The 11,118-nt window shown below is 44.8% G+C and overlaps 1 protein-coding gene across 1 annotated transcript; it reads left to right on the forward strand.

Annotated features, from left to right (window-relative positions):
• Positions 1 to 404: 404 nt before the first annotated feature.
• Positions 405 to 9,859, forward strand: LOC119336596 (protein HESO1-like). The gene is made up of 10 exons (XM_037608645.1): positions 405 to 572; positions 948 to 979; positions 1,604 to 1,789; positions 2,510 to 2,689; positions 7,134 to 7,318; positions 7,430 to 7,525; positions 7,715 to 7,760; positions 7,888 to 7,994; positions 8,603 to 8,704; positions 8,791 to 9,859. Exons 1-10 carry the CDS (start codon positions 499 to 501, stop codon positions 9,472 to 9,474), a joined length of 1,692 nt encoding a protein of 563 aa, XP_037464542.1. The 5' UTR covers positions 405 to 498; the 3' UTR covers positions 9,475 to 9,859.
• The last annotated feature ends 1,259 nt before the right edge of the window (positions 9,860 to 11,118 follow it).

The following is an 11,118-nucleotide window of genomic DNA, read 5'->3' on the forward strand; positions in this document are numbered from 1 at the left end:
ATCTATACTTGCGGAGGATCCATGTGGCGTCTGACTGCAAAGTGGTGGTTGAGGACATTACGAAGGAGAATGCATCTCGGTATGGAGCAACCATACATGAAATAATAGATCACTCGTCGTTTTTTGATTTTTGTAAGTTTAGCCATGAATTTAGGAGCTCAAATTATGAGGCTCACAATTTAGCGAAGCATGCACTTTCTCTAGGGGTTGGCCGCCATGTTTGGTTAGGCTTAATAAAAGCTTCGCGAGATTGTCTCAAAAAAAACCCTATGAATCCTCAAAATCATCTCAAGAAAAAAAAACCATATGAATCCACAAAAAAGAAAAAAAAAACCCTATGTGACCGGAGCCGTGGGGTCCACCCGTCAGCGACTTGCTGGCTATTCGTAGGCTTTGCGGTTTTGTTGACCTTTCCACCGGTGACCTCCTTACCCTGCCGGCTCGCCAGCGTCGCCGATCCCGCCGGCTTCCGGCCGCCGGCTCTCTCCGTCCCACTCCATGGCGTTGGTGACCGTTACGCCTCTTTCCGCGCCCGAACCCGAGCCCTCAGCTCGCCCCGACAACCTTCCCCGGTCAGCTTCGCTCCCCTCTTCCTCCCCTTGCTTAGAGCTGTTTTATTGCCGTTCATATTCTAGATTGAATTCTGATGAGGTTTCCGTTTGTTAGATTGAATTATAGCCGAGACCAAACTGTAGCCACAGGAAGGCAGGATTTTATTTGGTTGGTCGAAAAGATGTTTTTTTACTTGTTCGATTAAATTCGAAGTCAGATTTTGGGTGGACTTTAGATACAGTCTGTTATTAGTTGAAAAAAAGATGTGTGCTTGCGCTTGAGAAATTGCTGCCACGTGTTACTGTTCATATATGAATATGTACTAGGCTGGTGATGAAGAAATTTTCTGTTCTGTGATGTGTAACGCGAACTTCCTTTTCTCTGGAATCCTGCAGGCCCAGCGTGGCAATTTCATGGGATACCCAAGGTACCGTCTCTCTTTCTGGTGGCTCTCTGAAGCTTAGCAAACGGAAGATTCTATTCAGTGTTCATCCTTTATTCTCTATTTATGGAGTAGACCGCGGTGGAGAGCAATGTGGGCATGTAATCCATCGTGTAGAATTATTACATGGAGCTGTACCAACTGTGATGCAGTTTGGAAGGACCTTCCTTCTGCTACTGTAGAAAGTTCTGGTAGTCGGTTGGTCGGTCATGAACCCCAATTCTATTGGATGGTAAAGTGCGGGTTGACGTATGCTATATCCTTTGAATTGTGTGTTGGATCCAATAGTGTATACTAAAGTAGCTCATTAAATCTTGTGGGATCTAACGAGCCATAGTAGGTTCGTTGTGCACTTATTTTAATTCTCTATTTTCCTTTGGCGAAGTTATTTTCCTTGTCGCTTCTGTAGACTTTCCAAAGGTGTACAAATGTAACGTCTTTCCGTTTAAAGCACAAATATAACCTCGCTGAGCTTTGAAATTCCCAAACAGTTGGGGTGGTGTCTTTTAGCATACTTGTGACCTGCAATTGGGCTTCAGCTGCATGATTTGCTGTTGCCATTTACATTAGGTGTGGTACTGTCTGATTTCAATTTTGGATTACGTGCAGCTCTATGCAAGCATGCGGAAACCTGCGAGTTGGGATCAGAGGCATTCCTGATTGATCCTGCTCTGCTTCCAACTCTAGAAGGTCTACTTCTAGAAACATATGCGATGTTGCGCCCAAAGCCAGTTGAGTATGAGCAACGACGTACTATGATAGACGTCTTCAACAAAATTGCCAAAGATATTTTTGGTAAGAGATGTTCCTGTCTGTTACCATTTGGGTCAAGAAATTATACTATCGAACTTTCTGTATTTTCAATTATTATGCCTAATTGTTGTTAACATGTACAGTAAAATTTTATAGATATGTATACGGATTGAAATCATCACATTCATGCCTGGTTTTAGAACACCTGTGATCTTATAGATTACATGCAGATGTTCAAGTATGTGAGTTCACTGGCAGTCAAGCAAAGATGCAAATACTTAAGTAACAGTGTCTCACTATTTCAGATACCTGCCAGCTAAGATGAATATGTGACAACTGCAGATTTCACCATGCACTTCATTTATGGAAGCTTATGCCTTGATAAGTTGATGTACTAGGAATATATTGGTAGGACATAAAGAGTCCTTTTGTTGTATTCTGTAAAGAAATATAAGAGCATTTAGGGAGTACATTATAGAGCATGAGGGAAAAAGTACATTCTGAAATCTGAGCATACATCTTTTGTGCCTGTTGGGTTAGTGGTATTTGGTTTTGATTTTTTAAGTGTATTAAATTCCAACGGAGTCAACCTCTTCTTTGAGGTAGTTGATTAGTTAATGCCAGTACATGTTCTCCAAATTTTTATATGTAACAGGCTATCACTATCCTGATATTATTTTTACTAGGAAGGTTTTGTCTCCCATATGAATATATGAAATTTGCGTGATGGTGTGACCTATTTCTTGTGATGTTTGATTTCAGGTAAAAAAGATGATTTTCCAGTTGTGGAACCGTTTGGGTCATTCACAATGGATCTATTTACTACTAAAAGTGATCTTGATCTCTCTGTCAACTTTAGCAATGATATGGATGGTCAATTTGCTCGCAAGGACAAGATTTCTGTTATTAGAAAGTTCGCAAAAGTCCTACATAAGCATCAGAGTAATTACTACTGTCTTATCTTCATATCTCTCCTAGCATTTGTATGTCCACTCATCTTTCATTGGAGATTCAAGTTCATTAAACACACATTCATAAATTGTCATTCCATCTTATTTACAAAATTATATATTGGACCTGATAGATTTAAAGAAGGGACGTAGACTGGCATAGCGATTGCATACATCATGTGTGAAGATCTTGAGGTTACCATAATTTTTTCTAAAAGTACATAGCTACAGAAGTAACCGTAAGAGAAACTGCTCATGCAATAAAATGATGCTCATCTTCTACTTAGCTTGCACCGCATGTGTAGGCAACAGTTTTATGATGCGTTATGGCACTGCAATATAACATTTGCTGAAAACACCGACACATAAACACTATTAGGTGCATGCCAAAATCGTTTTGAAAGAAAAGTTCAGAACTGTTATGGCGCTGCTAGAAGGAGGGCGCGAGAGGGCTGGCCGGGGGCCTTTTTGCCCACGGCCGGGCAAGAGGGAAGGGATTTCCTTCTTAATTCTTGCTTGATTAGATTGATACATCTCCTCTCTTTATATAGAGAGGTTTACTTGACTCCCAAGCAAGGGATACATCTCCTCTCTTTATATAGAGAGGTTTACTTGACTCCCAAGCAAGGCTTACTTGACCCCTAAGCAAGCGATCCTTATCTCTAATAAACCCTAAGACTAACGGGCTATACCGCCAGCCCAGACCCATTACGCCCATTACGTACTCTAACACTACACCCCACCTGGACATGCAGCTTGTCCTCGAGCTGCAGCCTAACCAACTTATAACCATGACTCGACGCAACACAAACCTAACACCTAAAAACAAGCCTTTTACATCTCGGCTTGTTTTATTACTCTCAACCTGAAATGGACAGGGATGCTTTATTTTGGAGCCCTTAACAAAAAGTGGACACCATCCGCACGTCGGACGTGCACGCGTACAGCCACCTGGATCCCATGGACACCATCTGGACAAAAGGAGTGCATGTGTATGGCCACCTGGAAGTGGTCGCAAGAGCGACCAGCAGAGGCGCCCTCGCGGCGGCCGGCGGAATGCAGTGGTGCTACGTGGTGCGCTCCTGTCGGTGATACCCTGGCTTCTCCCCGCCGGAAAAACAGCATGCCCACCGCCCATGGGGGAAACCGCATGCCCAAGATCCCCGACGCAGTGGACGAGATCGAGGTCCTTTGCGCAGCGAAGGGCAACTTGGAGGAGCGGCAGCTGCAGACCACGCATCTCCCGCACACGCCGACGCGCTAGGAGGCCACGCGCAGCAGCCTGCAGCCTCATCGCCGCCGACACGTGGTGGGTAGCGATCCAAGACGGAAGCGGTGACAGCGATGGTGGGAACTTGATCTGTTGGATGGGGACGCCCTGGGACGGCGGCGGCGCTGATGGGAACGAGGTTGTCGCAGTCCCGTCGTAGGGCATCCCATACTGGTACGAGATGACCGGCGCCGTGGTCGCGGTCGATGCGGGGACGGAGCTGACCGGCGGTGGCTGCTGCAACTGCAGCGGCAGAGCGCCGGGCGCGACGGAGGCCGCTAGGAGCGGCGGCTGCCACTGCAGCCAGGGCGGGGCGGTGGTGGCGGTGGATGGCAGCTGCAGCGGCCTGGCGAGCGCGGCGGATGCCGCTGGGTGTGGCGGCTGCCACGGCAGCCACGGCGGTGCAGCCGGGTGCGGCCCGTAGGACCCGGCCAAGAACATGCGGATCTCCTGGACCGCCAGGGTTAGGTCCTGCAGCGCCCCGGACACCTCCTCCGGGGTGAGGACGGCGGGAGCGGGCGCGAGGTGACCGGCAGCGGAAGAGACGGGTTTGGGCGGCGGTGAAGACATGATCGAACCGAAGCTAGCTGATACCAAACTGTTATGGCGCTGCTAGAAGGAGGGCGCGAGAGGGCCGGCCGGGGGCCTTTTTGCCCACGGCCGGGCAAGAGGGAAGGGATTTCCTTCTTAATTCTTGCTTGATTAGATTGATACATCTCCTCTCTTTATATAGAGAGGTTTACTTGACTCCCAAGCAAGGCTTACTTGACCCCTAAGCAAGCGATACTTATCTCTAATAAACCCTAAGACTAACGGGCTATACTGCCAGCCCAGGCCCATTAGGCCCATTACGTACTCTTAACAAGAACTGTATCATGTAATGCATATTATTGACAACCTTAGTTTGGTGTCTACGCGAGTTTCATATTTAGCCCTGCAGAATGTTAATCTGGATTCATCCCGTTGAAAGCCAAAATGTTCTAAATGCGAAATCGTTATATGCAGTAAGCCTACAGTTTTGCTAATTCGAGGGGCATTTTTTTCATAGAATCCTATATACCTGAGAGAGTGATCCCCATTTCTTCTATTTATCTCAAGATGCAACTATGCCACCTCAACATCCAACCGTGCATGCAAAAAAGGCCACCTCAACATGCTAACATCCATGAGGAATGATCCACCACAACATGCACCCATGCATGTGAATATTATTACACTAATTATATTCCATAACTATCTTAAATGTATACAATAATCAAATATTGTTCCAACTTGATCAAATATATAGCAAATAATTCCCCCAACAATGTGGCGGGTATCATCTAGTTCCACCAATACCTGGGGTCATAATTTATCTATCTATATCTATATCTATACCTCTATATCTTCTCTACTAATAAAGCAAGGTGCGTTTCTCCGAATTTTTGATCCGTTCACCCATATTATTATTTTTGATTTATAAATTGATCAGTGCCGTTATTGGGCCACGTTCATTGTAAGTGAAAAAACGTTTCGTGGGTTGTTCTCCCGATCCTCTCACATGAGGTGCCCTGTTTTCTTGCTTGAGGTGGCGGCCGGCCCAGTCAAAAAAAATTGGCGTGGGTGTGGAGCCCAAAGGGTACATCCAACTGAGCTACCCCATACTATGTGTACAAGTAATGGTTCTTTTGCTTATTAAAAATACCACCTCGCTTCCTTGCATCCTTTCCTACCAATTTATATACGTCTTAATTCGTAATCATCAACAAGCAGTCGCTGCAATACAAGGATAATGGGCTTTGCATGGGCCAATGGGAGAGAGATAAAGATAATGAGGCGTTACAACCAGCAGCGCCAATCATAGCGGCCACCGTGAATGAGCAAAAGAAAAAGAGTCACAACCTTGTGACGATGGATAGGATGTGGCTTGCCGTGTGCATGCTAGGCGACGAGTCGTGCTGAGAACCTATAAATCGGTCATGCATCGGCGCTCGTGGGCTAATTAAACGGAATTCTATGAGACATGCAATTAATTGAGCACAATGCACGTGCATGATGTGTGCTGGTTGTGTGCTAAATAAACAGGAGACATGCATAATTAAAGGATCACATTGGTTCGTATGAGTGACTAGGCTGATATGGCTAACTAATTAACGACATAATTAAAGGAGATCGATGCACATGCATGATGATGTTGGCGAATTAAACAGCTTGAGGGTTGTATTGAGGGTCCCTTTGGCGTTGCGCTTTCACATACAATTATCACTAAATTTGAGTAGACCTAAGAGTGCTCCCCAGTGCATTACATCTTAGGTTATATCATACTCCCTCTGTCTGGAAACACTTGTCGCTCAAACGGATGTATCTAGCACGTCTAGATACATCCGTTGAGCGACAAGTATTTCCGGACGGAGGTAGTATGTGTTAAATATTTATATAGATATAGCCTCTATAATGGATTGCATCTTATTTTTGCTGTCGGCGCTATTTCACGAATGATGAGTGGTTGATAAACCTCGGTAGGTGAACCTCCTTGCCACCGAGTGGCACCATCTGGTTGTTGTTCTGTGGCGTTGTTGGCCGTTTTGGTGGACTGCGCAACTACCGTTTTCTTCGTAGTGTGGCATAAGGCGTTGTGTTTGCACATACGTGTCTCACTAAATATAAGTATATACAAGTATACATCATTTTTTTCTCCCGTTGCAACTACCGTTATACATCAATTTTTTTCTCCCGTTGCAACTACCGTTTTCTTTGTAGTGTGGCATAAGGCGTTGTGTTTACACATACATGTCTCACTAAATATAAGTATATATCATTTTTTTCTACCGTTGCAATGCACGGACATGTGTGCTAGTTATTTTATAATGTCCAGTTTATGTAAAAAAACAAAGATTTAAAATTTTATCCATTTCTTGTGTTGTCTCTTTGTATAAACTGCAAGATATGACATGTACCAAACATGTAAAATCGGAAGAATTATAATTGGCTATATTGAACAAGTTTCATTCGAGGCAAGGCTGCCTGTCATTTACAATTCAATAGCATCAGCATTGCTTGGATAGATGTCCGCAAACTGTGTAGTCCATTTCGTGTTGGGCATATAACCAACTGCTTAGTAGAAGCCTTTTGTTGCTACTGTCGATGTCTTCCTTACTTCTTATCTTTCTTGTATTGTCAATTTCAGGCCGTGGTCGTTGTTATGGGGTTTTACCTGTTTTAAGTGCTATAGTTCCTGTACTGAAGGTTACTGATAAGGGAACTGGGGTTGAATGTGATATTTCAGTCGAAAACAAAGATGGCATGTCAAGATCGATGATATTTAAACTTGTTTCTTCAATTGATGAAAGATTTCAGATACTTTGTTATCTGGTATTTCAATCCTGTCTTGTTGTTTATTTTTGGAAAGTATAACTAGCATTATACTCCCCTTGAAGTTATCTACCTAAAAGATATGACAATTATTTTCTGTTTATTCTGCAGATGAAGTTCTGGGCTAAGACACATGATGTTAATTGTCCCAAAGATCGAACGATGAGCTCGATGGCAATTATCTCCTTAGTTGCTTTCCATTTACAGGTAAATTGAGATTGTTACCTTTATTTGATTTTCTGTTCAAACTTCACGATCGGAGTACATTGGATATAGCTTAGCTGTTGTATAGAATTTTCCATTAGAGGGGCCCAGGCTGAGACTTGAGGCTTAATTATTTTTCTTTTTGAACAAAAATAAATGAGTGCACTTATGAATTGTAAATGTGGAGGGCAGACCCGGCATCCTCCAATATTACCTGCATTTTCCGGCTTACTGAAAGGTACCTCCTCTATTGATGTACATGTCATTCTTTTTGGCTCTTTGCAACTACATTTGCTGTTGTCATATTTTTATCATCTGATTACTGATTAAAAACTAACAGTAAGATATTTTATACCCATTTATAGATGGTGCAGACTTTGCAAGTGTCCAGAGAAACGTTGTGCTATTCAAGGGGTTTGGGAGCACTAATAAAGAATCCGTTGCTGAACTTTTTGTATCACTAATGAGTAAAGTGAGTTCTTTATAGTTTGCTTCAATTTTTGATAGGAAGATATCAGGTGCAAAAGCACAATTTGGTGCACCCTTGTTTTTTTGTCGATGAATGTACTTTTGACAATGTTCCTATTACACTTCCAGTTAATGTAGCCTTAGCCTCCTGCTGCAAACATCTCCACTTGATCTTAACTTCAGCACATGTTCAGCCTACCTGACCCTGCTGGAATGGGATGACATTTTTTTTTTGGGCGGGAATGGGATGACATTGTTCAGTTGAGCTATGACATTGTTGTCATTTGCCCTTCAGAACATTTTCCTGTGAAATATGGTGATCAAGTAACCTGATTATTCAATATAGTGACCCTGTTTCCTCAGAGAACATGATTAAACCACCTGATTCCATTGTGCAGTGTATAGCTTGTCCTCGTTTAACGCACAGCTGTTTTTAGCTCCTTTTTTCTGGCTATGTGCATGTGGCTACGTATGGGCACCTTGCAAAAATAAATAAAATAAATGCAATTGTTCATTCATGCCACATAGCTCGCATCCTAGTTTCATCGTGGCCTCATCTTGACTTTTCAATGGTCAACATGCTCAAATATACTCTTGTCTTCTCTTGTGCAGCTACTAGCAGTAAAGGATTTATGGGAGCAAGGGCTTTGTGCCAGCAATTTTGATGGATTCTGGATCTCAAAGACCTGGAACAGAGGAATTGGTAACTTGAGTGTAAGTTTTGTGTGAATTCGGATTGTGACTTCTCAATAAATCCTGCAGAGCATTGTTTATTTGATTTGATACGTTCATTTTTGCAGGTGGAAGACTTCTTGGACAGATCTCAGAATTTTGCCAGATCAGTAGGGAAGGTGGAGATGCAGAACATCTGTGAATGCCTAAAGGATACTGTTTCCAAATTGACTGATTTCTTTAGGGGTAAAATTGATGCACCGACACTGAAGATCCTCATTTTTGGGGCGTTAAATCAGGATGTGCCAGTCAGTCACCCCAGTCCAAAACATGTTAAGAGCAAGAGGAAGAGGGAGTTGCGACATGACCCCGGAAACAGTGAGAAGCAGCAAAAGAAAGTGAAGCACGCTGCACAACGTGGCCGCGCTGCTAACAGGACTGATTCTATTTTACCAACTCCCACTGTATTTATGCCTCATGTGCATCAAGTAGGTTCTACCCAACCATTTAATCAGATTGTGCATCCATCTCAGCTTCCGATTCCTCCTCGGCTTTCCTATGGGTTGCCACAAGCACACTTTCATCCAGGTCCTCATATGATAGGACAACCTCATGGTAGTTTCATCTACTCGACGGATCCTGGGATTCAACTGCAGCAGCAAGCCCGGCATATGTTTGTTCCTTTGCCAGTCCACCAGCCAGCGATTAATAGGTCGTTCCACCCCCATGGTTTCAACGGGGCACATGAGGTCCTGTATGATGACAATAGCTGGTTACCTTACGGAATCAATCCGAATTACAGGAGGGTATGACAGGTGCAGCAGCTTGATGGGGCGGTGTAGCCAGCTAATTGGTGGGGAATTGTGATGTTGATGTGTTGTAGAATGAAATGTGAATTAGCATTCATGTAACAAGTTGTTGTTTTGTCCAAAGTGACGGCGAAAGGGAAACCGAAAGCTTTTCTATGTTGGTCTGCGGTGAGCAGATTGTAAGTTTATTCTACACTTGGTAATTGCTCAGCGTTGAAATATTTTTGGTTAGGAGCCTGGGTGAAGATTTGAGATGGCCAGGTAGATAGCGCTGCAGCAAAGAACAAACTAGAGTAGCTGCTGCTAACTGTTTGCCCATGTCTGTTTTGTAATGAATGAGTGAACCTATGAGTTCGTATGAAGCAACTGTTGTAATGCAGTTGTATCAGCTTGATTGGTTCTCTGCTGTCATCATCCTTACTACTAGGTAGGAAGTGCGGCTTCTGCCGGGTACAGTCGTATCCAACCCAGTAATAGTCACTGGACCATCGCAAGTACAAAAAATTACAATGATATTGGTTCAGTACAATGCCATACACAAAATCATTATCCATGAACTGACCAGATAGGAAGTGCGCCCAGCCAGATAAGAAGTGCATCCAGCCGCACCCCATACATCCCCGTTTTAGCTAACCCGGTAGCAAACATTATATAAAGGCGGGTGAAAATGCAAAGCGAAGAGATAGGTATATTTGACTGGTGATAGACAATTTTCACTTGGAAGTGATGATCATCACGATATACAAACATCAATTATATGCACACATAACTATCCAAGCACCGGAGATACACAAAGCAAAAGTTTAATGCAAAGCGTCTTTTTTGTGTATGACCGAAAAAGGCTTTCGCTCCGCTTTATATATAAAGCCACGACCAGAGATACAAATCCGGATACAACACGCTACCACCCCACACAACACACACATCCAAGACAATATACAAGGGTGCGGATGCACCGCAACACTATCCAATCGACCACCAAGCATACTACAGATGGGCCAAAAGGAACTACTTGGGGCTGACGAGGACCTCCCGAGACCTAGCCACCGAGAAGTGAAGCGGGACAGTGACGAAGCATGGAGTCCAAGGCGGTGCCTTCAAGAAGGGCACGACACCGGTAGCCGCCACCGCCCGACCCTGAGGATCAAGTTTTCACCCGGAGCAACGTGGAGAGAAGAGAACACCACGACGGAGCTTTCATGAAAGAAACGACGCCCGTGGCCGCCGCCACCGTCGGCCGGAGAAGACCGGGCAAGTTATGCACTGTGGTGTTAACCCTCCGCCAAACCACCATGCTACGTCAAACATCACCAACCATGCCACCCGCATGACCATGGCTGCCCGACCGCACCCAAGACACGCGCTCCGCCCATGAACACCGCGTCTCCCGCCGCCAGGGCCGCCGCCCTGCATCCAAGCAACTATGAGAACGCCCAAAGGCCTTGGCTTTGGCCTGACTCGCAGCATCCGCCAATGGAGCAGCCAACAACCGCCCTGCCTTGAACATCGCCAGAGGGCACACGACCGAGGAAAGGGGGAGGAGGAGCGGACACGTCCGGACCGGTGCACCCCCGCACCGGCGACGAGTGGCCCGACATCGGGGCCTCCCATCCCTCCTAAAAACTCCCCACCGGACACACCCCGTGT

Source organism: Triticum dicoccoides, chromosome 7B, assembly GCF_002162155.2.
Source record: "Triticum dicoccoides isolate Atlit2015 ecotype Zavitan chromosome 7B, WEW_v2.0, whole genome shotgun sequence".
NCBI classification, from domain to species: domain Eukaryota; kingdom Viridiplantae; phylum Streptophyta; class Magnoliopsida; order Poales; family Poaceae; genus Triticum; species Triticum dicoccoides.

Coding starts and splice junctions, on each gene's coding strand:
- LOC119336596 (XM_037608645.1), top strand. CDS start 499: ATGGCGTTGGTGACCGTTACGCCTCTTTCCGCGCCCGAACCCGAGCCC. Junction 1,790..2,509: donor AATTGCCAAAGATATTTTTG/GTAAGAGATGTT, acceptor GTTTGATTTCAG/GTAAAAAAGATGATTTTCCA. Junction 7,319..7,429: donor TTCAGATACTTTGTTATCTG/GTATTTCAATCC, acceptor TTTATTCTGCAG/ATGAAGTTCTGGGCTAAGAC.